Source organism: Aspergillus ruber (genome assembly GCF_000600275.1).
Source record: "Aspergillus ruber CBS 135680 unplaced genomic scaffold scaffold00002, whole genome shotgun sequence".
NCBI classification, from domain to species: Eukaryota; Fungi; Ascomycota; class Eurotiomycetes; order Eurotiales; family Aspergillaceae; genus Aspergillus; species Aspergillus ruber.
Window position 1 is genome coordinate 1,098,291 of NW_024467298.1, and position 24,509 is coordinate 1,122,799.

General features: G+C 48.8%; 8 protein-coding genes across 8 annotated transcripts; 6 read left to right on the forward strand and 2 right to left on the reverse strand.

Annotated features, from left to right (window-relative positions):
* The first annotated feature begins 151 nt into the window (after nucleotides 1-151).
* Nucleotides 152-1,728, forward strand: EURHEDRAFT_540958 (putative integral membrane protein (Pth11)). Its single transcript, XM_040787379.1, has 6 exons — nucleotides 152-427; nucleotides 481-537; nucleotides 590-657; nucleotides 730-1,109; nucleotides 1,180-1,275; nucleotides 1,335-1,728. Exons 1-6 carry the CDS (start codon nucleotides 241-243, stop codon nucleotides 1,648-1,650), a joined length of 1,104 nt encoding a protein of 367 aa, XP_040642854.1. The 5' UTR covers nucleotides 152-240; the 3' UTR covers nucleotides 1,651-1,728.
* A 2,601-nt stretch (nucleotides 1,729-4,329) lies between these two features.
* EURHEDRAFT_540966 (uncharacterized protein) lies at nucleotides 4,330-4,934 on the forward strand (the record flags this gene model as incomplete). Its single annotated transcript, XM_040787380.1, has 2 exons — nucleotides 4,330-4,423; nucleotides 4,459-4,934. Coding segments are annotated over 2 exons (288 nt in total), but the record flags the coding sequence as incomplete, so codon positions are not given.
* A 4,273-nt stretch (nucleotides 4,935-9,207) lies between these two features.
* EURHEDRAFT_129816 (uncharacterized protein) lies at nucleotides 9,208-10,223 on the forward strand. Its single transcript, XM_040777736.1, has 3 exons — nucleotides 9,208-9,364; nucleotides 9,421-9,530; nucleotides 9,585-10,223. Exons 2-3 carry the CDS (start codon nucleotides 9,494-9,496, stop codon nucleotides 10,016-10,018), a joined length of 471 nt encoding a protein of 156 aa, XP_040642856.1. The 5' UTR covers nucleotides 9,208-9,364; nucleotides 9,421-9,493; the 3' UTR covers nucleotides 10,019-10,223.
* Nucleotides 10,224-10,367: 144 nt separating this feature from the next.
* On the forward strand, nucleotides 10,368-10,729 carry EURHEDRAFT_512439 (uncharacterized protein; the record flags this gene model as incomplete). The annotated part of the gene is made up of 2 exons (XM_040786067.1): nucleotides 10,368-10,462; nucleotides 10,519-10,729. The coding sequence occupies 2 exons, from the start codon at nucleotides 10,368-10,370 to the stop codon at nucleotides 10,727-10,729; spliced, it is 306 nt and encodes a 101-aa protein (XP_040642857.1).
* Nucleotides 10,730-10,913: 184 nt separating this feature from the next.
* On the reverse strand, nucleotides 10,914-12,794 carry EURHEDRAFT_447505 (putative transporter; the record flags this gene model as incomplete). The annotated part of the gene is made up of 5 exons (XM_040783674.1): nucleotides 10,914-11,022; nucleotides 11,079-11,197; nucleotides 11,250-12,090; nucleotides 12,146-12,474; nucleotides 12,525-12,794. 5 exons carry the CDS (start codon nucleotides 12,792-12,794, stop codon nucleotides 10,914-10,916), a joined length of 1,668 nt encoding a protein of 555 aa, XP_040642858.1.
* A 1,594-nt stretch (nucleotides 12,795-14,388) lies between these two features.
* On the forward strand, nucleotides 14,389-15,748 carry EURHEDRAFT_512441 (TauD/TfdA dioxygenase family protein; the record flags this gene model as incomplete). Its single annotated transcript, XM_040786068.1, has 5 exons — nucleotides 14,389-14,588; nucleotides 14,637-14,842; nucleotides 14,904-15,395; nucleotides 15,446-15,579; nucleotides 15,635-15,748. 5 exons carry the CDS (start codon nucleotides 14,389-14,391, stop codon nucleotides 15,746-15,748), a joined length of 1,146 nt encoding a protein of 381 aa, XP_040642859.1.
* Nucleotides 15,749-16,430: 682 nt separating this feature from the next.
* EURHEDRAFT_130313 (HECT-type E3 ubiquitin transferase) lies at nucleotides 16,431-18,800 on the reverse strand. The gene is made up of 3 exons (XM_040777737.1): nucleotides 17,691-18,800; nucleotides 16,964-17,239; nucleotides 16,431-16,887 (listed from the first exon to the last, which is right to left on the reverse strand). Exons 1-3 carry the CDS (start codon nucleotides 18,417-18,419, stop codon nucleotides 16,579-16,581), a joined length of 1,314 nt encoding a protein of 437 aa, XP_040642860.1. The 5' UTR covers nucleotides 18,420-18,800; the 3' UTR covers nucleotides 16,431-16,578.
* Nucleotides 18,801-19,182: 382 nt separating this feature from the next.
* pex6 (AAA family ATPase peroxin 6) lies at nucleotides 19,183-23,639 on the forward strand (the record flags this gene model as incomplete). The annotated part of the gene is made up of 3 exons (XM_040783685.1): nucleotides 19,183-19,384; nucleotides 19,440-23,172; nucleotides 23,222-23,639. The coding sequence occupies 3 exons, from the start codon at nucleotides 19,183-19,185 to the stop codon at nucleotides 23,637-23,639; spliced, it is 4,353 nt and encodes a 1,450-aa protein (XP_040642861.1).
* Between the last annotated feature and the right edge of the window lie 870 nt (nucleotides 23,640-24,509).

Sequence of the window (24,509 nt, forward strand, 5' to 3'; positions counted from 1 at the left end):
AAAAAAGCCAATGCAGCCTGTTTTGCAGCAATGGTTGCCCTATGTAAGCCTCGACTGGTCACAGTGCCTACTCGTATGCCACTTCCTCCATACTCATACGAGTGAAATGGATTTATCAGACCAAGGAGATCAAAGACATTGCGGTTTATAGACTAAGGCATATAAGTAGAGAGCTTTTCTACGCCATATCCATCTCCTACTATTACAGAAACCAAGGCCTCGGCTTTCAGATTCTTTGCAATGGATTCAAGCAAAACCCCAGCGGCACCTCCTCCACCCGGTGTGACGCCCAACTTTACCAATCCATCGGGCTCCGAGTACGAGATTTACTCCGTTAGTATCGCCTTGTGTGGAACGGCGAGTTTTGTCTTGCTTGCCCGCTTATACACTCGGGCCGTTGTTCTGCGTGTCTTTGGTCTGGACGATGGTATGTCTTTACGAGTCCTTATAGTGAACGGATATATTGACATGCGCCCTCAGTTTGTTGTATTTTCGGACAGATTTGCGCATGGATCTTTGCAGCCTTGAGCATTGCCAGTACGCTATCCCCGAACCCATTGCCTACTCGGGAGCTAACGTAATGGATAAGATATCAAAAATGGATACGGTGTACACATCTGGGACCTGCATCTGGATAAGCTCACCCCATTTAAGAAGGTACGTTGTCCCTTTACTTGCCCATCAATCTTGTGAGAGCTTACATTACTAACCTAATAACAATGGATACAGTATGACATTGCAGAAGAAGACGTCTACGCCCTAGGCGTCTGGTTCGTCAAGACCTCCATCCTACTTTTCTACCTCCGACTCAGCCCCGAAAAGCGCTTCCGACAGATGACCTACGCCATTATGATCTTTGTCGCCGTATACAGTCTGCTCAGTATTCTTCTCTTCACCTTGGGATGCAGACCTGTCGCTGCGACGTGGGATGTCTCCCTTATGAGCGAGGCCAAGTGTATCGATCAGATGGCGTTCGTCTACGCCAATGCTGTATTCAATATATTCTCCGATGTTATTACCTTGATCCTGCCGATTAAGCTATGTTGGACTTTGCAGACGAGCCTGAAGCAGAAGTTCCTGCTATTGGTTGTATTGACTATGGGTTCCTTGTATGTTTTCTCCTCCAATTAAGCCCCTTGCAATATTTCTTGCTTTATTAACGCGTTTGAGTTCCTTCAGTGCCTGTGTGGTTGCCATAATCCGAATCGTAACTATGATGCCCTTCATCCACAGCAATGACTTCACGTGGTTCAAGGTAACAATTGCAAAATGGTGGTATGTTCTTCTGCAAACCATACAGGAATAATACGTGTTATTAACAAGCCTCACAAAAGTATGGTTGAAATAAACGTCGGCATAATCTGCGCGTGCCTTCCAGTCCTACGACCCATTATAGTTCAGACCTTCCCACGTCTCTTCAGCAGCTACCAGCAGAGTGGCGATAATTACACTCCAGCTAGCGACGGCAGCTATGGACTGGACTCGTCCAGTAAGAAAAGAAGGGTCATTTCTTGGAACCATCTGACTACGATTGGAGACACACAATTGACGACTACCAACCATGGGGCCGACTGTGATTCGGAAAGTATTCAGGCGATTGTTATGAATAACAAAAATGAACATGAAGCTGGACAACGAGGATTTTGCTGATTTCGCGACATAGAATAGATAGCCTCTCGGACAAGCAACAGTGTATTAGGAGTCTTTCTGTTAATTAATAATACTAATAATAGCACACTAAGAGAACGCATCATAAAGCAAAACACTTTCCTTGTCTTCAATGGGAAGCTTCTCTAACCCGCATCATCAAGGCCCTGTTTACCACGCCCTATATTCATATCTACTAGCTACTTGGTTATGCTATAATAAGATTACAAAGCAGGGGTGACACTGTTTGCCATCAGAGGAAACACTACAGTGAGGAATAGAATTACAGGCGCAAACAAATGAATCTTGGGACACTGGGTTATCTCAACTATAGCTTCATTCTGGATGATACAACAATCTGACTCATGTTTACCATGTCAACCCGCCTGCAAATAGTAGTGCTCTTTTATAAACTTACTTTATAGAGAACATACTTCAATGCAGCCATCGAATAAGATAAACGGATACGGAGTCATTGGAACTAAACATACAACAGTGGAGGTAAATCACATTCAATCAGGCATCGACGATCCTTCGTGAGCATAAAGATTCCTCGGCTCCAGTATCAACACCCCGTACTCACATCATCCATGTCTTCCATTGCACATCTCCCCAATGAGCTGATACTCAATGTCGCGGATTATCTCGATTATTCCTTTGACGTAGCCCATCTCTCCCAAGCATACCGTTATCTATAAAATGTCCTCAACCTGTACCTTTACACGCGCAATGTTCGCCTTTTCAGTGGGAGAGGACTTTGGCGCGCTGTGAAACTATGGAATGTGTCCGCAGTGCTCAAGTTCATTACGCACGGGGCAAGCAAAGACCAGTGGACACAGGACACGCGCGAGAGAAAATAGAGGAAGGAGAGGAGATGGGAACGGAAGAATGGGTGGGTTCTGCTAGATTTTTGCATTCTACTCACTCTGACTCGTCCTTTTCACATGAAATTTACTCTGATCCGGCTCGTTCAGGACCTGCAAGTGATGATGAAGAGGAGTCTTGGGTAACGGAGTCATCGGAGTCAAGGCCACAGTCAGGGTTGGGGTTTTTGCAACGCCCCGTGAACGATAGTGACTCAGATGATTCGCAGGCAGGGAAATCTTGTGCCTTGCCTTTTCCAAAGGACCAAAGAAAGCATTGAAGAAATCGAAGGCAGCATGGCACCCGGAACCGCCTTTAAGTGACTATTTATATATAAAAATAAACCCCAAAGACCCTGGTGTATCTCGCGTCATACAACGGCAACAATCGCATTGTTAATATCCTATTGAACACGGTGGATAACAAAATGCCTGCGCAAAATTCAGTACTACACCGCCCATTGCCGCAACATACCAAGGCAACGTGAAATACGTCTGGCTACTGCTGCAGAAAGGTGTGCTACTCAATTCTCGCAACGGTACCGGGAGAGCGTGTTAGGGATATCCTCTCAGCTGGAAGATTTCGAGATGATGACGGTTCTTCTTACACATGGCCAGACGCGGTACTACGACACTATTGGGGAATCGATTGATTCAAGCAGACATTCTTCTCAGGGGAAGCTCCTAAATGCCTTAAAAGACGGGATTAAGGGCAGCATGCCGAGATTGTTCGGATCCTTTTGGATAAGGGCGTGCTCTCCAGAGCGAGGAAAGAAGGTGCCGATCATGAATTGCTGGATCTCTCTACCAGGAAAGGAAATGATACGATCCTTAGCATGCACAAGGATGATAAAATAAACGAGCATGTGAGCTAAGGAGCGAGAAGCAAACGACGTTTACAGCAATCATATAGTTAACAATATTCATGTTTGTAGTATATATGTATGATGCTGGTGCTGGCTCAATGAATTCCTCAAGCTATCCATAGGCTCAAGCTTCCACATCCTCCCTTTTTCGGGGGTGATGGGGGAGACTAACCTTGCTTATCGACTATAGCACTTGGAAGAGGAGGGGTGGTGGATCCTACCCCAGTATCTAGCCATCTTGTTATGAGCTCAGTAACCGACATGCGTGACTCTATATAGCCCGCAAGGATATTGACATTATGCTATCTTACACATTTGATTGACCCATTGGGAAAGCTGAGCCGGTTATCTCTGAGTTAGTCAAAATACTTAACTAGATTCATCCCATCTTCAATTTCCCGAGACTTCCCCAAACAACCCCAGATCAGTTGACTTTGCGAAACGGTCAACATAGTACAAAGCCCCTTGACATATCTCACGTTCCTCAAGATTTCAAAAGAAGCAAAGGAGAGCGTCCCTCAGCTTTGTTTCCTTCTTTTCTGTATTATCGTTTCTGTCTCAGCCAACATGGCATTCCTCCTCCCGGCAGCCACAAGGCGATGATCTACAATCGACCTGGTAATACGTCAGTGGAGAGCATCAGTCACGACACCAGAGCCCGGGGTCGGGCAAGCCTTGGTTCAATTGTAGGTTGCAGCTATCCTATGTGTATGTAGTGTCTTACTTATATTGTCTTCTGTAGAACTCATACTGGGGTGTGCCATTCGAAATATGGTTTCATGATTAGTGCAATACGCGACCAGAGCATCTGCAATTTCTTTCTTTCTTTTTTTTTTTTTTTTTTTTTTTTTTTTTTTTTTTTTTTTTTTTTTTTTTTTTTTTTTTTTTTTTTTTTTTTTTTTTTTTTTTTTTGGCAAGCTGAGGCTGACTCGAAGTTATCATTCTCTTTGTAGTGGGGTCGATATCCACGGCCTACGGCAGCCGGTCAAATTAGCGGCCATGAGAGTGTCGAACACATCATTCAACTTGGTGCTGGGCTAGACGACAGTGACAAGGGGATCATATGCTAATAGCACGTACAGGGGTCGGCCTAAAATTCATCCACAACATTTGTCGAACCTGCGCTGCTTGCCTGGCAGGCACCGAAAGCAGTTGCTTAAAAATGCGAATCAGCGGATACTACACTGCTGGAACATTTCAAAAATATTGCCTCGCACCAGCCGAGTATTTAATATCAATTCCAAGCAATATCCCCCCTCACCTAGCTGTGCCTTAGCTCTGCGCATGGCTCTCCGCATATAGCTCTCTGAAGAAGACACGTACTTTTCGGGGGAACTGGATAATGGCCTCATATGGCTGTGGTGGGGTTGGCCATTTGGCATGTCAAAATGCTTCGAGATCATTCGGATTACGCGCTTTCGGCATCAATGTTAAGAGAAAGGAGAGTCTTGTCCGTGACAGCGGTGCCAAGAAATATCTAGCTCTAGGGGACTACGACGGCACACACATCGACGGCGACATATCCGCAACAAGCCAAGCCGCGAAGAACATAATGAGGCTTCAGTTTTGCTGCAGCTCCCGTATGCATAGGCAGACTCGACCTTTGCCGAATAGCTCGATATGCTATGATTCAACGTCATGCTTGTGGTAGTGGGCGTGCAAGGAGGCAAGGAACGGCCTGTCACTAATGCCAGTCCGAATTTGTAATAGTTCAGTAACACCAGCGTTTCTTCGGATGACAATGCAGTCGTCACACTATTGTCATGCTCGCCAAGGTAAACAACCATTCCATATTTGGGTCAGGTACGCTTTAGTGTCATGTCCTCCCATTTCCATTCAGAAGAGAATGTATCATAGAAAATTCAAGCGAGTGGGCGAGCAAATGGAGGGGTCAAGAGAGCTGGCCTCGTTGGTGCTACGCAAGGCTATAGGCCGTTACAGAACACTCAAGCAGAAGTTGACCGGGAAGAAGGGCGAGTGATATCTTATGCTATCTTCGATAAAGAGTCCGATCTACCGTTCTTTATAAGCTGGCTAGTTGCGTTCTTAGTGAGGAGAAAATTCTGCACTGTTCAAATCTACGGCATACTTTGTGTTCTGTTTGTTGAATTGGTGTACACGGTCGTTTACTCATGCAGACGACGCAGTGGATACGCTGCCATCTCATTCAGTTGTGGAAACAACTCGCTTCTAGTATCATTAGAGGGCTCCTAACCAATATAAACCACTTTAACCTCGCCCATACACTCTATATAGGAATACACATCATGTGAAGCCTGTAAAATAACACCTTGGGTCTCCAAGAATAAGACCCTGAAGTAGGGCTAGCAATATTCGACCATAGTAAGTGGATGCTTTACGCTGTTCTGCCACACAGGAGATTAGAAGTCAACAAAGCAGGCCGTTTAAATGCAGATCTACCTTGCAACAGATGATACGTCTCGAAAACCACTCTCGAGTTCAGTTCTTTGAGAATTCTTATGAGAGCCCAACATATAACGCGATTCCAAAAACAAAAGCAAACATGCGTTCACTGAGAGGCGATATGCTTATCGAAAATTACACGAACTGTTGTGGAAAACAGAGGACCTGAAGCTCCTCGCCCTGTGCCCTCCCTATTCGCCTCGATTAGCCAAAAGTGCAAGCGAGCATCAGGTCCCAGCTCTAACTGTCCCAAGAGCACACAAATATGGATGCCTCTGAATGCAGAAAAAAAAGGCGGCAATAAACTGGATACCCGTAGCAATGACACTGACGTTTTACCGTCCCTGCAGTCCATCCACATACAGTAGTAATCATCGGTGGATAATATTCTCTATGCAACCATAAAATAAAATAAACGAAATACGGGGTCCGGATCCTCATGAACAGTGCTGAAGCTTGCTATTTCGGCATCTGTCTAGGATCCACATGGGTGGCTACCTGCCATATCCATATTCCATTCCAAATCCCGGCTGAGTTCCGGATTGGTCGAACGAAAAAAAAAAAAAAAAAAAAAAAAAAAAAAAAAGCCAACACATCATTAGTGACTACATGTATAGCTATGCACGGAGTGCCAACGTAGTAGTGTCAACTAGGTAAGTAGAGGATATTGATAGGGTACGGTCCGAGCACTCCGAGGAAATCGCATCTAGTCAGGCATGACTAGATAAATAAGATTTAGTTTCATGTCATTATTCTTGCATGGTATGGAGTACGGTGGTGAGCAATCACTAGATGTTCCAGCGTCGCAGTGTGCCATACTATGTATACCACCGAGCTACTCCGAAACTCCGAACATGATAGAATGAAGTACTCCATCCAGTTTAGAATAGTCACCGCCGGCGTATAGATCATCTCCAACGGAAAACTCCGTACAGAGTAAATAGTAGAACTGGCCCACGGATCCATAACGGTATTTCAAATCTTTAATTCTGCATAAGAATTCCTTCCGGAAGTAATGACTAATGACTCGCCTACGACGTGCGAGTAGGGCCGGTGAATTATGATGAACAGTGCGTCTGAACGTGTCTCACGAAATTCGAAACTTTTTTTTTTTTTTTTTTAAAAAAAAAAAAAAAAGGCTACTATCACCGTAAAGTACGGCAGATACGTACGAAGCGCAGGTGTCGCATCCATCCTGCGTACTCTGTACGTCGAACAGACTAAAAAGGAAAAGTAGTGTGTTCCGGCTGCGTTTGACGGCGATTAACCAACGGTATCGTTTTTATATTTGAAATTGGACCGAGCGACGACCTGTCAAATTCGTAACGATTATCATTGCCTTTAGTTGGAGAACAGAACGCGGTGTGTATGGAGCACGGTGGCTGGTTGAAACCGTAAGATCGGAGTCGCCGGGTGGTTAGTGAAGAGCAATCTAATCCGTACTCCGTGTCCATACCGGCTCAAAGTCACCCGAGATCTTTCGAAACACATGGCAATAGTGTGGCTATCAGAACTGATTGCCCAAGTACCTATGCTAGTTCCTTGTTTGTCTGTTCCTGCGACTATGATTGCAGATTCCGCTGCACTCGGTGGCTCCACAACGGGAAACAAATTAAGATGTCGAACCCACTTCGGTTAGCCTGACGGAGTTATCAAACTTTGTTTCTATAGAGCATGAGTATCCATCTGCCGGTAAAGGGAGCAGAGAGGAAGGCAATGCGGATAAACTCCGTACTCCGTAACCTCACAAGGAGCCGAAATTGCAAACTCAACGAGGAGCAATATGGCATTGGCATTGTCTTTTCCCCGAAAAAGGTCCGTGAGAGCCAAAACCTGGCGCAGGACCCATAATATGTTAGAGATCATAAAGCCAAGAAGTGAAAGGTCGATTGATCAACTGCTGGTGGTGGGGCGAAAAGCAGAATTATCCCAGACAGGAGACGAGAATGCAATTTCACCGCCCGCCCACTTTGACGGATATGGAATCTTGCAGGCAGCCGAAGTATCGCATTCAGTGGGAGGGGAAAGGTTCGTCAAAAAATCTGTTGTTAGATTCTGGAAAACCCGACTACAGTTCCCGGTCCATGCAACAGGAGCCAGGGTTCACCCAATGACATGATATCCGATCGCCGAAGCATTGTCCCAACGGAGAGCCAGGACCAATCAGGGGGGTCTCTCTTATAATTTCCTGGTGATCTGTGAGTTGTAGACATTAGAAATTTAAATTTGGTCTTTAGAAGGCCAAACGGAAAATTATTATCAATCGCGATAGTGGTCAGCTCAGAAAAGCAACCGTAGGGTACTCCGGAATAATCGTACATAATACGGAGTACGTCCAAGGTGATTAACTTTGGTGGTCAAAAGCGTGGCGTTATTTTCTGCGGGGTTTTCTTCTGCATTAAAACAATAGTGTATTGTTAGGTTATTGCTGATTGTTGCGAGCATATTGTCGTATATTGCTCGGTAGGCAAGTCACGGCAGTTTGAGTGCTCAGGTCGCATTCATGTCCATGTCGGGTTAATCTCAGCTCTTCGTCCTGCGTAGTATTCCCTTTCCGGACGCAAGCAGATCCAGGCTTGAACCGACGACAGGGGCTGCATCATGGTGGATAATTCCGCACTGACCAATCGCGGATGCCGTTTCAGACGGAGAGTTGATCCATGACAAAAACCAAGGTTAACTGCATGGTGGGATGTACCGGAACTGTGTGTATGGACTGATAGAAGCCTCCGTATACAAACTCTTACGGCGTAAGTAGCACAGGGGCCACTGGTTCGCCGCAGACATGACCTATCGCCGAGTATTATTATATGTCACCCGATACAATTTGATGGATGCGAGGTGTGATAATTGATTGTGATGGGGTAGATCGACGTTCTCGATGATGCTGGGATGGATCGTTTTGACTGGATCGACTGACAGACCAAGAGCCTATCACATGTTAACGTTTCTTTTTTCGCCATCTCCCCCTGCACCGCCGTTCCAAAATGGGCGGTTCTCTCTTTAGTGTTCGACATATTGTGGGCAGGACCTTTTGGAATACGTGTGTCCCGTATTTTCTCGTGCAGGAGGCAGACCTTGTGACGAGGGCTTCTCATTAGCTGAATGCAGCTGCTCGTCATACTCATCCAACGGGAACTTCCGAGTCATCAAACGAGCTTCTGTCGGTGACATGACAGGTTTGTTTGTGGGAGTTGATGCGTGATTGATATGGATAGATTGAGTATCATCGAGACAGCCTCTCTGAAAGTTCTGATTGTAATAGATCGAAGCTAGAGTGAAGATCTCCCGACTCACCCTTGTGGAATAAGGCCGTCTTGAACTGGTTGTTCTCCTTTTGCGAATATAAATACCACGACCCCGTAGATGTCTCTCAATCAAGCCCATCAATCTGAAGACGTGCGACAGTATTTTGAACCCTCTATGCTCGATCATCCACTCTTTGGCCAATCCAACTGCTTTCAATTATTCCATTCAGCCTCTTCGAGTCAGATTCCGACGTCTTGATTCGTCCCTCTTCATCCTCAAACACCCGTTAATAAACCCACAACCATCATAATGCCGGTAAGTACATGACAATAATACCAATTATCCCGAGCCGTGTTAACGTTGCAACCCAGATGCCCGGTGTCCGTTGCCCGAGCTGCCAAACCGGTGGCAAAGAAATTTGGGTGATCCCAGGGAAGAACTGCCATGTTTGCGGGACGGCATGTTGAAACGACCGTATTAGGTATTTTTTTCGCCGATTTGAGAGCAAGAGGACCTAAAGCTAATACCTGAAAAGTCAGTTTTCAAGCAGCCTCACATTTATCTGAGGACATTGATTACGATCTGGGAATTTCAAAAACGAAGATCACCCGCTTCACGACACGCCATATATACGCATCTCGGCTTCTTCTCGACTGTTTCTTTTCTGTTCTGCAAATGAAAGGCGCACATGGCTCCGGAAAAAGGGAATGGATTGGGAAAAACAGGCTTGCAGGCGCTGGTGGTTCTTTGCACTCCGGAAAGACGAGAGGTCCCTTCCCTCTGGCCGGTCCCGAGGTTGGAACACTTCCTCGATCAGGAAGAACAAGAGGATACAGAAGGTTCCAACAAGGGGCCCCAAGGATGAAGATGATAATGGCGACCGATGAGAAACATCGGTTCTGTAGTAATAGACACTCTAAGAGTGATAGTAATAGTCGAATACGGCAATTAATCGAAGGCCAATCTTGAGGCTCTGTGTAGGTCTTCCTAATCGGGAAGGCACGTGCTCTGCTACTCACCTACCTAAGCCCAACGCGACTCTTGATCTACGTTCTAAACAGATCTCCCACCCCTCCCAGTTCTCCATCAAATCCATCTGTTCTCTACTCTGGATCCTGCCAATATTTTCAAAATTTAGCCTGTGATTGGCTAATAACATATTTACACATTTACTAATCCAACTACGTCATCGTTCTCCACGCAATATCTTGCTGGCAAGCACCCTGTTCTAGGTCTGAAAACAGACGGAGAGGATACAGACAAAAGAAGCAGTATATTCAAACTGATATTCGATTGCCATCAGCACAGAGATCGCAAAATGACCGAGACATACCCCATTGGAACTCGTGACGAGTGCGAGCGTCTAGTTCGTCAATGGGGATTCCAGCATGTCTTTACCTGGTCTGATGGAAGGTAGGTCACCTTTCACTTTCGATATAACAAGACTATACTAATATGAGGGTGGCCAGCAACGCTTACTACTCCCCTCACACCCACGGCGACGTAACGACACACCTTATTCGTCACGGTACGTTCACCGTCAACTATCCAGAAGACAATACCAATGGGGAAGTGAGGAAAGAGATATTTGGACCTGGGGCTAGAATCGACGTACCGGCTGGGAAACTACATGAAGTTTGGATTGGACCGGAGGGGTGTGAGTATGTGATTGGAGAGTGACACCCTGGTGGTATCACGATGAAATGATTGCATTTAGAATATCCAACCATACTGGATATCTCTGGTATTAATTGTCCCTCGTGCTTTTAATTGCTATCTTTAGAACTGCCGCCCTGCAACACCGATCCAAGCCAGTTGGATCTTCTTCGATTTTTGTTTTTTTCTCTTGGTTTTCTCGATTGCTCTAATGAGAAAACCGGAAATCGAGCCGTTTGTTTCCAGCATCCGGGTTTGCCAGCAGATATGCCTTTCTCTCTTCACTCGACATGGCATTCCATTTGGTCTCGTTACTCCTGTAATAATAGTCAGTGCTTGGAATCTTGCTAGCAAGGCTCTCGGAGTTACTAACTTATTACGCCAGACATAATAGTACTTGGAAAAGACAAACAGGAACGCGCTCAATGCAGCAATCGCAATTAGGACCTTGTTACCCCTGCGATATAACGGCTTGTCATCGTCGCGATAGATCTGTCGCCAATTAGCATTTTACTTGTCTCCTGCTGCGAGTGGGGAAGCTTACGTTGTTGGAAATGATACTTGACGCCTGAACAGTCATGTTATACATAGCCGTTGCGACTGTTCGTGTCCGGACAGATCCCGCATTTCTTGATGCGATGGCGACGATGATAGCGTGCACATAGGGCGCACCGATCAGAAGAATCAAGTCCACATATCGACCCCAAGTGCTGGCATCAGCAGGGAGCACCTCGAGGGTGATCAACAACGCCAAACACCACACCTCAGAGACAACACCCAGAAGCATGCGCTGGTTGAATCGCTCCGAAATCCATGTGATAATCAGCAGATTGATGATGAATATGACGTATGCCGGGATGGTGAGCAAGTTCGTTTCGAACGTTCCGAAATTGAGACTCTTGAGCTGCAGGGTAATATAGTTGGTTGCGGGCGTGTTGGGAATGCCCCAAATGAAACCAAGTGCATAAATCGGCCAAAGGTCATAGTCGCAAAGTGCACGCCAAAGCATCTTAGGCGTCAAGGCTTGTCGGTTGTGCATGCTTCCCTTGCTGGGGTCGTCCCGGAGGACACGATTGACCATAATCTTTTCCTCGCGTTCGTTGAACCAGCCATCCTTTCCGCGGATGCCACCCTTTGTCTGTGTTGGTCCTGCAGGCATCCAGAACATGGCGACGATTCCGATGAGACCGGTGAGCAGGCCTTCGAAAGCAAAGAGATATCGCCATCCGCCGGTACCGTCGCTCTGTCGAACATGCAGGAATCCAAAGGCGAGGAATGCACCGACAATGGATGTTCCCTGGTAGGAAACCCAGAAGTAACTCAGTCGGATTGGCAATTCTCTGGACTTATACCAAAAAGAGAGGAACAAGATTGTGTCAGGGATACTGGGAGTCAAGTCAGCAAAGCTACTGGCGTGAGTGATAGCGCAAGTTCACTCACAATCCACCCTCGATCAAACCCAGGAGAGCGCGACAGATGAAATAACCGGTTCGATTCTTAATGAACGCCTGGAAGGCGGCGATAAAACTCCACATGACCATTTGAATTGGAATCCAGCGATCCGGTCCGAACTTCTTGGACAACAATTGCGACGGCAACTCCGCGAAAAGGAAAACGAGGAAGAAGATTGTTTGGCCGGTGTTATAGTCGTTGGTGTTCATGCCCAAGTCCTCGAGCATGTTATCCGACATCGCCTGGACGATGTTTCCTCGATCAAGCTGGAGCGCGAAGAATGTAACGCATGCGAAAGTACAAACTCGGACATCGATCTATTTCCATCAGCATCGGGTGCGCATCATCGAACAAAAGAGGACCATACCTTCCGAATGAGACTTTTCTCTTCGTCTTCTCCCCATTGAAAGTAAGGGTCCCATCGGTGTATCCCTTCGTATGTCGAAATGGGTCTATAGATTTCCGGGTTCTCGGTGGTATCGAATGCGCAGTCGTCAGGAACCTTTCCCTGTCCAAGTCCCAGTCGCTCCTCGTCCGACAAAGACGTCGAGGATGCTGTGACTGTCGCATTGTGAGGGGACTTCGAGTCGTAAGACTCCTGGCCTGTCGCAGGCGTCTTTGCGTCCTCGATGGCCATTTTGAATAAAGCCTTGGCTTTGGCGAAATCTGTTGTGTTACTCGGGAAAACATCAAGGGAACTGCAGCTTATAAGAGCTGCACGACAGACAGCTCGCACGGTCAAGGAAGAAGAAAAACTCCCATCACGCAATATCTAGGCATACCGATGGATCCATCTGTCAAGCGCACTACATACCCAGATGGATAACTGTCACCTCGTGGTTTTTTCCTTTTACTCTATTTTAGAACGCAACAACCCGATTGAGCTTGTTCCAGGCCCGATAAACGACGGTGTTCGTACGCCTAACACTCCTTTCTCCGCGAAATAACCCGGATACTCACCCAAAGAGTACGCAGCCTCGGCCAGATCCAATTGCGGCAGCCAGAATCCAAATCACGCAAACCAGCGGCAACTAGCGTCATAGCAGGCAAGTAGGATTAAGCTCATGGGACAGGGATGGTTTTATCTTTCCCCATCAGGCTCTATTTTAAAGAATATTAATAATCATCATCATCATAATAATGCAGCCTTGTCAAATGGTGTGGCAGCGGAGTCATTCCGTATCGGTTTCATCGTTTGCGGATATGATCACAACATCGCTTGTTGTGGTCATTGGCGCTGCCAACATTAAACACTTTATACAAGCGTGTTTTAGAGACTTTAGATCGTATTCCTTTTCCCCTTATCAAAAGAAGTTTAATTGGGTCTCGTATAATGTACGCCGTATTCTGTTCATATCCCTGTCGCTCGTGGTCGTTGCGCGAATGCTGAATGTTATCACGCCATAGTTCTCCTAGACGTCTGTTGTTTGTACTTTTGACTGAAACATCTCCGACGGCGCCGTATATGAATATAATTACAACTATATCTCTTAAGTCCCTTTTGAATCTCTCTCGAATCTCTTTTGGATTTGAGTGTTATTTCTACAAGTATTCATTCGTGGTATGCTGGAAAAAGGTACCGTAGTCTAATTGAACATATACATTCCACCAAGCACACGATGTAGCAATCTCACCCGCCATACAAACGAACTCGTTTCACACTCCCAATACAGATAGACTCTACGATGATATTCATGCACCATATTCCAACCCTCACACGACATACCCAACACCCTCAAGTGGTAACAGACAACAACAATCTCACCAACACATCCTGAATCGCAACCCACGTCTTGCACTCTACCCGCGAATAACGCCACCGTCACGCAATGTCACGGGAATATAACGAGCATACCCCCTCGGCTAGCTGCTCAATGAATAGTACGAATCTCCCAGAATAGCCATTTGCATAGAAGAAACCCCGCGGCGGCAGTAAGCGATGTACATACTTCTGCATAGTTATGTATGGTATGGACGGATACATCGGATGAGGTCTGGCTCGGCTACGTTTGACACTCTGTTGCACGGGTATGAGTCTGATAGCTGGATTCTGTAGGATGTACAATGCTCTGGATAATACATACCCCGCAGGTATTGCGCAAGCGAGGGTCGTGGATGCGGAATGGCGGGGGTTTAACATTGTCTGGTAGTATATCAGGGCTGATGTCCCCGAGTAGAAGATCCGAATACTCAAATCAGATCGAGCAAGTTGAATCATTAGCACCATCAAAATGGCACCCGCACCTGTTGAAAGCCTTCCTCTTCGTACAACACCCATTTCCCAGCTCAAGCACGACGCGGGCACCAACAAGGAGAACATCATTGGATACAAGTCAGCCTATGTCCATGAAAACGAAATTAAGGGAACGGGCAAGCAGCCTCCTGCATCGTTCGTTAACTACCTCCCCGTCTGGGATAATGAGACGGAGAGGTGAGTTTTCCTGCACCAATATAGACGGATTCATGCTGACAGTGGCAGATACGCTCCTCTTGAACCCTTCGAGCACTATGACCACGGCAAAGACGCGGACCCGTCCTTGCGTGACCTCTTCCCTGAAGGCAAGGCACAGCTCGATGATATCACCCCCGAGATCGGTAGCGAAGTGCATGGCGTACAGCTGAGCCAGCTCACCAAGGAGGCCAAGGACCAGTTGGCTCTCTATGTTGCTCAGCGCAAGATTGTCGGTACGCACCATCACCTTCCCCCACTCATGCCCCCAAGAAAACACAGCTAACAAGCGCCCAGCCTTCCGCGACCAAGACTTCGCCCACCTCCCCATCAACGAAGCCCTCGACTTTGGCGGCTACTTCGGCCGCCACCACATCCACCAAACCTCCGGCGCCCCCAAAGGCTTCCCCGAAATCCACCTCGTCTTCCGCGGTGCCGACGACCGCAACCGCTCCCAGTTCCTCGAAACCCGCACCAACACCGTCACCTGGCACTCCGACGTGACCTTTGAGAAGCAGCCCCCCGGCACAACCTTCCTGTACATCCTGGACGGACCCACGAGTGGTGGTGACACGCTGTTTGCAAATATGGCACTCGCGTATCGGCGGTTGTCGCCAGAGTTCCAGAAGAGGTTGCATGGGCTGAAGGCTGTGCATTCGGGGATTGAGCAGGTGAATGCTAGTCTGTCGAGGGGGGGAATTGCGAGGAGGGATCCGATTACGAGCGAGCATCCGATTGTGCGGACGCATCCGGTTACAGGGGAGAAGGCGCTTTATGTTAATCCTCAATGTGAGTTCCCTCTTCTTTTCAGGGAAAGCAAGACATTGCTAACGAGACAGTCACTCGCTACATCGTCGGCTACAAGAAAGAAGAGTCCGACTTCCTCCTCAAGTTCCTCTACGACCACATCGCTCTTTCGCAGGACTTGCAGTGCCGCGTCCGCTGGAGGCCCGGAACCGTGGTCGTCTGGGATGTAAGCCACCCCTATCCCCTAAATCTGGTCGTGATAAGGATGCTAATGATGATAGAACCGTGTTACTGCTCACTCTGCCTTGTTCGACTGGGAAGATGGTCAGAGACGCCATATTGCCAGAATTACGCCGCAGGCTGAGGCACCGTACGAGACGCCTTTTGAGCAGTAGACTGCCTGCTTTAGTATAATTGATGAGAGCATGTTCATTTAATGAATCAATGCATTGAACGATTTCAATCTGCTAGTAGTTTAAGCAGGATAGTAGTAGAATGCAGTAAATGATCGCCAAATAATAACACGCCATACCTTGATTATCCACTCCGCTCTAACCCAATCAAAAGTATCCCGTACCAATGCGTATCAATTCCATCAACTTTAACTCTTCGCAAACCAAGAATCAACCCTAATCACCGAACGAGAACGTGGACGAACCCCAGATGGTGCACTATGTGTTGGTTGTTGTGACTCCGCGTCAACATTCTCAATGTGATAGAATTGTGCTTCATTGTCGGCTTTTCCGTCGTCTTTTCTCGTTGTTTTTTCGGCGGGTATAGTTGATATGTCTTCGAGATGTTCCCAAGTAATGATATTATCGTCGTCATGGCCGCTGTGGAAGATAGTTGGTTTCGTGGGTGCCATTGTAATTGGGTTTAGCTGGGTCCGTGGGTATTTGAGTGGATTGGTCTGGTGGATAGGTGCATGTTATTTGGGTGTGTTTGTGCATGTTATCACTAGATCGAGAACTTACCACTGCAGTAAGGATATCTTTGATATCGCTTCGCCTTCAATTTGCCTATGAATTCTTATAAACTGTATCTCAAAGAGATGACTGAAACCAAATGAGCGAGCAAAAGTCGAAGTTGTGGTGGCCAGATCCCCGAAAAAGCAATCCTCTTCCCTTGCGTAACCACAGCTTTCCCTCCATTATCACCCAGCCCATCCTACTATATCATAGCATCACACAACATGCCACACAGCACCCCACCAATGCAAAAATATTCAGGTTGTGTGCACAGGCCGTTCAAACCTCTCCAATATCCCAACCCTCCATTCCCGAAACTCCCTTGCAGAAACCGGTAACATCGCATTCCGCTCTCCCAGCGTCTGATAGACAGTCTTATAGATATCTCTCGGTAACTCAAGCTCTTCGAGTGATAGTGATGACGGTTTCCCGTTCTCGGGGCTAAGTAGGTCTTCGCCATTAGAGGTTTCTTGATAGAGTATTTTCATGCCGCGGCGAGCGGTTGTGGTGTTGCTTTGTGTGGTGCTGGTGGTGGAGTAGCGGAGGTCGGGGTTGAAGACCCAAAGCTGGTGGTTTCATCTGTTAGTATTTTGGTCTTTTGGGGCAGTTGAGGCATAGGACAAGGTAAGGGTAGGGACGCACGAGAAGACCATCATTCCCGCCAGCGTGGACGACAAAGCGGCGGGCACTTTCCCGCTCGACGAGTTCGAGGAGTTGTGCTGCTACCACTGTTTCTATGGGGTGTGTTTGCCGGTTTTGTTTCTCTTCCGTTGTGTCTTCTTCAGGCTTGGATGGGGTGTATGCAGATAAGGCTGCTTTTAGGAGGCGCCAACCGTTGGCTATAGGGTCTTCCAAGCCTATTAGGGCGTTGCATTGTGTGCAGGTTATACTCGTTTTCTTAGAGGTCTCATTTTGGATCTAGTACGTGGTAACGAGTCAGCATGCTTGACTAGGTACTTGGAGTTTTTGCAGAGTCGAGATGAATGATGGTTTGTATTGCAGAATACAGCAAGCTAATCTACAGACTACGCTTCATGTACCTCAAATAATCGCGTCAATCCTACCACTCTAGGAAAGTCAATGACCGAAATTGACGGAGAAAGTTGAGGCTCCTGCATGAGGTACGGCAGCCATGGCTACTCGCGGCAGGATAAGGGTGAAATCCATCTCGTGGAGGATAACTGCCCTTGTCTTACCTTAAGCCACCATAGCTCCGGATACCTCATGCTTGAGGTTAGTGTAGGGCAATTGTATCGGAGACCAATCCATGGAATGAAGAGGCCTCCTTCTTGTTGCCCGGTCGTGCGTATACATAGACGAGGGGAAATAGAACAAAGAACATCAGGTAGAGCAGTGAGGATTCCCTTACCTTTAATCCCCTACAATCCTCCTCAGCAACCAGAAACGTCGCCACATCAACAAGTCCCGTCCCTGAACTCGCCACAACCTGGTTGGCAGCTCCATAGCCTTTAACCTGCGAGTTCCGCTCCTCAATCGACACCGTATGATCACCATCGTCATGATCATGAGTGTCTGGCTTATGGCAATGCCAGAAATCCATCATCTCCGCCCAATTTCCACTTGGCAAATCTTTCCACACCCACCCGCTACTAGTATCACCAGATTTGAGTGCGGGCGCACAATCCAAAACAACATTCTCACACCCTCGACACCCTAACCGTGTATATGATCCCATGTCCCCCGCCATCCAGGGCACGTATTCCACGCTCGTGACTTCATCGTCAGGGCGGAGTAACCCACCCCCCATATCATCGGGATCGATCTGCATCCGGAAAGATAGCTCCCTCTCAGCCTTATTACCATTCCCTGACCCTGATCCCGACTCCCCCTTCTCGCGAATACTATTCCCAGTTCCAGTATGTTGCCCCTCCAAAACGCGCCGCGCTGCCTCATTCACGCGCGCGGGGAGCTTGATCGTCTCTGATACATCGTCATGTGGCCCTGGAAGAGAAACTGTCACTGCGCGACGGGACTCGGAGAGGGAGATGATCGGATCGAGGTTCGTGGGGAGAGTGATATAGAGTGTTGTTTGGCGGATGTTGGGGAGGAATTCGGCGTGGAGGGTTATGGAGGCCATATTGTCTTCCACGAAGAAGTCAGAATTCAATGATTGGGTGGTGCTCTTCGTTAGTACATGGTTTTGTTCTGCTCTGAGTTGTTGGCGATGGTGTTGTTTTGGTGTTGTCTTGGTGTGGTGGATACAGCTTTTATAGTCACATGATGCCAAGACATCAGATTGTATGCGTTTTTGCAATCGAAGACCCGGTTTAGACGTATTTAGGGTCAAAAGCCGCCGACATTCTTTTTATTTAATTTACATATGTTGTCTTGCTCTGCTCATGGTCTACGGGTTTATTCTTAGTCTTCGGACCAGGCACACGGAAGTTATATATCCACCGCTGCTCCGCGTCAGGCCAGATTGCGGAGAGGGAATGACCAGAATGACTTGGCAGCATTTCTAATGAGAGTGATAAAGCATGCTTATATCTGCTCTAATACAGAGCACAAAGTCAACACTGAACACATAATAGTTATCCCAATTGCCAGTCCGTGTCCGTGACCACCGACTTCTAACCTCGGCTCGGAAGTGGCAGAATAGCCCGGGCGGTGGCCCCCAGTCGCGCCTCCGAAGAGCAATAGTTGATCTTCCCCGGCTTTCCACCAGCCAGCTGAATTCCCTCGGCCGATTGTTCGTCTTCTCTGGGTCGGTGAGTTTCTGAGTTGCTTTGAGTACACCGTGGTTACTTGCACAACTCCGTTCGTGGCATGAAGACCTGAGTTCCCGTCTTCACTTCATCTGCGCCCCCTCAAACATACCATTAACCGACCGATCACCGACCATGGACTTCGAGCATTACGGTGGACAGAGCGCAGACCAGCCCAAGCGACAACGGCGACGACGACCTAATGCCGCCAGACGGTTGTTGCGCAATAAGGCGCCTATCTCGGCTCGTCTAACACTGGATCCCCAGTTACGTGGGAACGTCGGCATTGTTTCCGACGATCTGGTTAATGATCTATTTCAGTACCGGGAGGTGAAAGGTGAGTTGGGCCTCCCGTATTTGAAGGATTGAGCTGATATTTATTTCGTGCTTAGATGGAGAAGTTCTCTACGTCGCAGTCTCCCCGTATACCCCGAGCTACAATTCCGTGGAGGAGTTGGCCTGGACCATACTTCCGGTTCAAGTACATCCAAGAGAATCGTCCTATACCGCGCCTATTTCGCACTCAACCGTCGTTTTCCCCGATTCCGCAGAGTCGTTACAGCCGTTCCTCCAGGCCCAGAGCAGACTGGACCCTACGCGTCACTCGGTTCAAACACAGCGGGTAATCGAGATTCGGGTGTTGGACGTTGTGCCGCTACAACTAGATACGGTGTACGTGACGGTGGAGCGAAATCTCGTTCGAAACCACGATGACGTGCAGACCAAATTCGGTGGTGGATTCTCGCCCAGCATTCATGGACCCAATGGATTGTGGGCCAAGGCCGCAAAGGGTAGCGAGGTAAAACGATACTCGAAGAAGGCGGCGGCTGAAGCTGAGGAGCGACTCACCGCTGCGGTGCGTGAAGCTCTTGGTGCGCAAAAGGTGGTGCATACTGGCGCTGTGCTGCCGCTCCCGCTGCCACCGCATCCGATCACCTATGCGCCACCACCTCCCGTGCACATTTCGTTCTGCGAGCCGGTGTCGCAAGGTGTTCTGATGCCAGAAACTAAGATTGTTCTTGTACAGGCGCGGGCGCATGGAACCCGATCGCAGAAGAGCATGTCGTCAACTTCAAGCCTCAAGCAGGTCACAGAAGACGAGGCGGATGACACTTCCAATGAACAGTTTTACTCTGCCGCTGAAGAGAAGGGCAACGAGAGTGGAACGGAGGTGGAGAGCACTTCTCCACCAGACGACTCGGAGACAGAGGGCTCTGTTGGCACCGCAAGCGATACGTCAGACGACTCTTTGGAGGATATGATTTCCCTTTCAGCGCCGCAGCTCCCGCAACCGCCGTCGGGAATCGCATCCTCAATGACAGGTGCAACGCCTCGTGCAAGCTCCCGCCGTGGAGATGGTGCGCAAACACCGGGATCAGTTGCGTCTAACTTCACATCGACGACCATGCGTCCTGGCGGCCGTGGTAGTGGCGGCGGCAAGGTCTTCAAGGCAGAAGGACTTCTACGCTCGATCCCGCTTGAGCTACTGCATCCTCGACCTCGCGATGACGATGATGTAGACGCGTTCGTTTTCGTGGATATCAGTGCCCTCGCCAAGATTGGTTGTTTCTCTGGAGACTGGGTCAGAATCGAGGCTTCCGAGGAACCGCAAGCGAACATTTTCGCTTCCATCAAGCTTGGCAGCTTTAACGAGCAAGAAGAGGATTCTGGCGACTGGCGTGCCGTGAGGATATACGGTCTTCCGGGTCTTCCTTCCGCTAAACCGCGGTATTCAATCAACCAGTCGGAGCGTCGTGGAAGCTTCTCCCAACGTCTGCCAGTTCGCTTGACCCCGTCGGTATACGTTCCACCATTGCTCCTCAACAATCTCGATAACCCGAAACACCTCCGGATTTCTCGCATGAACTTCGCTTCCACCAACGGACCATCCAAGCCTGGCCTTCTGCACCAGGTGAAGAGCAGCTCGACAAAGACTCCGCCGTTGGCAAAGGAGGTGACACTGCTTAAAATATCTACTCCGCTATCCATGGACCGTGTTCTTCAGCCAGCCTTGTTTGCGGGACTCAAGCAGTACTTCGAATCTGCACGACGGTTGTTAAAGAGCGGCGATCTTGTTGGCATCAGTGTCGACGAAGGTCTTGGCAAAACTGTCTTTGGAGGTGCCGCTGCGACTGATGGGGTTGCCCAGGATGATGACCTGACTACCCGACTGGGTCAGGTGTCGGGGTCAAACAACCTAGGGAGAAAGGTTGGTGTTGCTTGGTTCCGCGTGGGCCATGTAACAGCCAGTTCGTCGGAAGACGATGAACCTGTCGAAGACCAATGGGGAGGCGTTGCTGTTATCGACACTGCAACTACAAGAATGGTGCAGGCAGGAAGCGACGTGAGCAGAGTCCCAGGAACGATGTACAACGGATGGGAGTATTGGCTTGGAGCCAAGGGGATACCCAAAGCCGTTGGTGAATCTTTGACACCTCATGGCCTCCTTACGGAGTCGCCGCAACTGTTCAATCCTCCTCTGCAGCAACGAATCCGCGATCTCATGTCTGCCGCGACAAGCCCTCGAGCAATCCAGCTTGGTATGAAGCCTGTTGTCATTTTGTTGCAGTCGCAGCAAAGACACATTGGAAAAGCAACCGTGGCGAAGCGAGCTTGTTCGGATATCGGATTGCATACTTTCCCAATTGACGCATATGATATCCTGACTGAAGGCGGAGCCAACGGAGGCGATGTTAAGACAGAAGCCTACCTGAAAGCTCGCGCCGATCGTGCCTTCAACTGCGGACCAAGCTGTACGGCACTCTTAATCCAACATATTGAGGTATTGACGGCCGATCGGATGGTGACAGCGATGTCTGAGATTCTCGCAGATGCTCGGGTGGTTATTGCAACCACTACAGATGTCGAGCAGATCCCCGAAGGTATTCGCAGCATGTTCACGCACGAATTTGAAATGACCGCGCCGGAGGAGAAGGAACGTGAAGGCATTCTGCAGAATGCTGTTGCCGACCGTAGTATCAAACTGTCGCCCGACGCGGACCTGGCTACTGTTGCTATGAAGACTGCCGCGTTGGTCGCTGGTGATCTTGTGGATGTCGTCGAACGAGCTTGCGCCGCACGTGCTGCGCGGTTGGAGAAGTTGGCAGAGGCTGCTGGTACGAGTTCCTCCGGAGCCAAGATCAACGTTCGTGACGTCGTTATTTCCGGCGGTGATGCCGCGCGAGGCGTCACCAAGGCGGACTTTGAAACAGCCGTGGAAGCGGCAAGAAAGAATTTTGCTGATTCTATCGGTGCGCCGAAGATCCCCAACGTCAGCTGGGATGATGTGGGTGGATTAGCTACCGTCAAGGATGCTCTCGTGGAAACCATCCAGCTGCCACTGGAGCGTCCCGAGCTGTTCGCCAAGGGCATGAAGAAGCGCAGCGGTATCCTGTTCTACGGTCCCCCGGGTACTGGTAAAACGCTGCTCGCCAAGGCCATTGCGACCGAGTTCTCTTTGAACTTCTTCTCGGTCAAGGGTCCAGAGTTGCTGAACATGTACATTGGTGAATCTGAGGCAAACGTTCGCCGTGTCTTCCAGCGCGCCCGCGACGCCCGTCCCTGCGTTGTCTTCTTCGACGAACTGGACTCCGTCGCCCCGAAGAGAGGCAACCAAGGCGACAGCGGCGGTGTCATGGACCGTATCGTCTCCCAGCTTCTCGCTGAACTGGACGGCATGAACGGCGGCGAGGAAAACAGTGGTGGCGTCTTTGTCGTCGGCGCAACCAACCGCCCTGATCTACTGGATACTGCCCTCCTTCGTCCTGGTCGTTTCGACAAGATGCTCTACCTGGGTATCTCGGACACGCATGACAAACAGGCGAAGATCCTGGAAGCGCTTACGAGGAAGTTCACTCTTGATCCGGAACTGTCGCTGCAGCGTGTTGCGAACCGGTTGCCGCTGACGTATACCGGTGCTGATCTGTATGCGCTGTGTTCCGATTCTATGCTCAAGGCTGTTACGCGGAAGGCGCTGGCGGTGGATGAGAAGATCCGCTTGCTCCCGGAAGGACCTGTTAGCACGGCGTACTTCTTCGACCATCTGGCGACGCCGGATGATGTTTCTGTGATGGTTACGGAGGAAGACTTTACGGATGCGCAGAGCGAGCTTGTTCCTAGCGTTAGGTACGTTCCCCTTTGCTCCCTTAATAAATGCGATGCTAACAAAAACCAGCGCCAAAGAACTCGAACACTTCGAACGCATCCGCCAAAGCTTCGAATCCGTCGACAAAAAGAAACAAAACCAAAACCAACAAGACCAACCCCAAGCCCAACAAGACCAACCTGCCCAAACCATCGGCGAAGCCCTCGAAGCCCTCCGACTAAGCGGCGAGCAACCAATCCTCGACGGAGTCGATGGACCGACCGTCAACGGCGATAGCCATCTTCCATTGAACATGGACAAAGGCAAAGCACGCCATGGACTGATGCGCAGTGCTAGTGGACATTCTATGGCTAGTAGTAAGGGGAAGGGGAAGGGGAAGGCGAGGAGTAAGGCGGGGTCGGAGGTTGACGGGGAGGTGTCGGATGAGGAGTCTACTGGGGAGGGTAAGGATGAGGATTATGTAGTGAGGACGGATCATTTGCAGTGATTTCTCGCTGTTGAGAATGGGTATGGGTGTGGTAGGGTAATGTATTATGGGCATGAGCGGGTATAGCAGTCGAGCATTGTATAGGTGCTGTATATAATATCTGCTGAGAATACCAGACCTAATAATTGATTCATCATTTATATATAGACCTGAGTGACAGTTAACAACTTTGGTTGACATCTGACATCTGAATTAGGTTATTTCCCGAATCTCTGTTGACTCAAGTCGACATATAGTGGCACCTATGGGATATTGTCCCGTCTTCAAGCATCGAGTATCATTGTATCGCCATAGTATTACCTGCGCTTAGGCACTGTTCCTATACCGTATGCAGCCCTACAGTTAGTCGCGTGAAGTACACATGAAATTAGCGACACCTCAGGCAGCAAGGCTCTATTCTCCGAGCCTCGGTGGCAACTGACTCGCATTATTTCCACGGTTACAGCGTATCTACCCCTTTTTATATCTCAAGAACCAATTCCGATACGAGTACTCTGTACAAACAAGATAACCAAATCCATATCTCACCCGCCAACGCCCAGTCCAACCCAATCAATCCTTTTCACCCGAACCGAACGCTTATCTCTCTCTTCGGACACCCCCCGATCTCACTCCACCGTTTCCATGCCCAAATTCGGCGACTCTTCTCTAACTGGCTTATAGCGCCGAAACCATGGCGTAACTAACCACTTATATCCTCGGAAACCGTCCAGAGAAATGTCTATCAACAGACACTGGCAAAACCCCCGAAACCAATCCAATCCCCGCGAAAACCGTAGAAATTACCCCATATCTGTTAGGTAACAGGCATATGTCTTGTTTATGTTTCCCCGCATATCTGTGGAACCGGGTTGACGAACGGTCAGAGGA

Bases quoted from the DNA above. Each gene is read 5' to 3' on its own strand.
- EURHEDRAFT_129816 (XM_040777736.1), top strand. From the start codon at position 9,494: ATGTTTGCGGGACGGCATGTTGAAACGACCGTATTAG. The intron at 9,531-9,584 runs GTATTTTTTTCG...ATACCTGAAAAG, and splicing joins TGTTGAAACGACCGTATTAG to TCAGTTTTCAAGCAGCCTCA.
- EURHEDRAFT_130313 (XM_040777737.1), bottom strand. From the start codon at position 18,419: ATGGCCTCCATAACCCTCCACGCCGAATTCCTCCCCAACATCCGCCAA. The intron at 17,240-17,690 runs GTAAGGGAATCC...ACCACGTACTAG, and splicing joins AGGATTGTAGGGGATTAAAG to ATCCAAAATGAGACCTCTAA. The intron at 16,888-16,963 runs GTGCGTCCCTAC...TGAAACCACCAG, and splicing joins GCGGGAATGATGGTCTTCTC to CTTTGGGTCTTCAACCCCGA.
- EURHEDRAFT_540958 (XM_040787379.1), top strand. From the start codon at position 241: ATGGATTCAAGCAAAACCCCAGCGGCACCTCCTCCACCCGGTGTGACG. The intron at 538-589 runs GTACGCTATCCC...GTAATGGATAAG, and splicing joins TGCAGCCTTGAGCATTGCCA to ATATCAAAAATGGATACGGT. The intron at 1,276-1,334 runs GTATGTTCTTCT...GCCTCACAAAAG, and splicing joins GTAACAATTGCAAAATGGTG to TATGGTTGAAATAAACGTCG.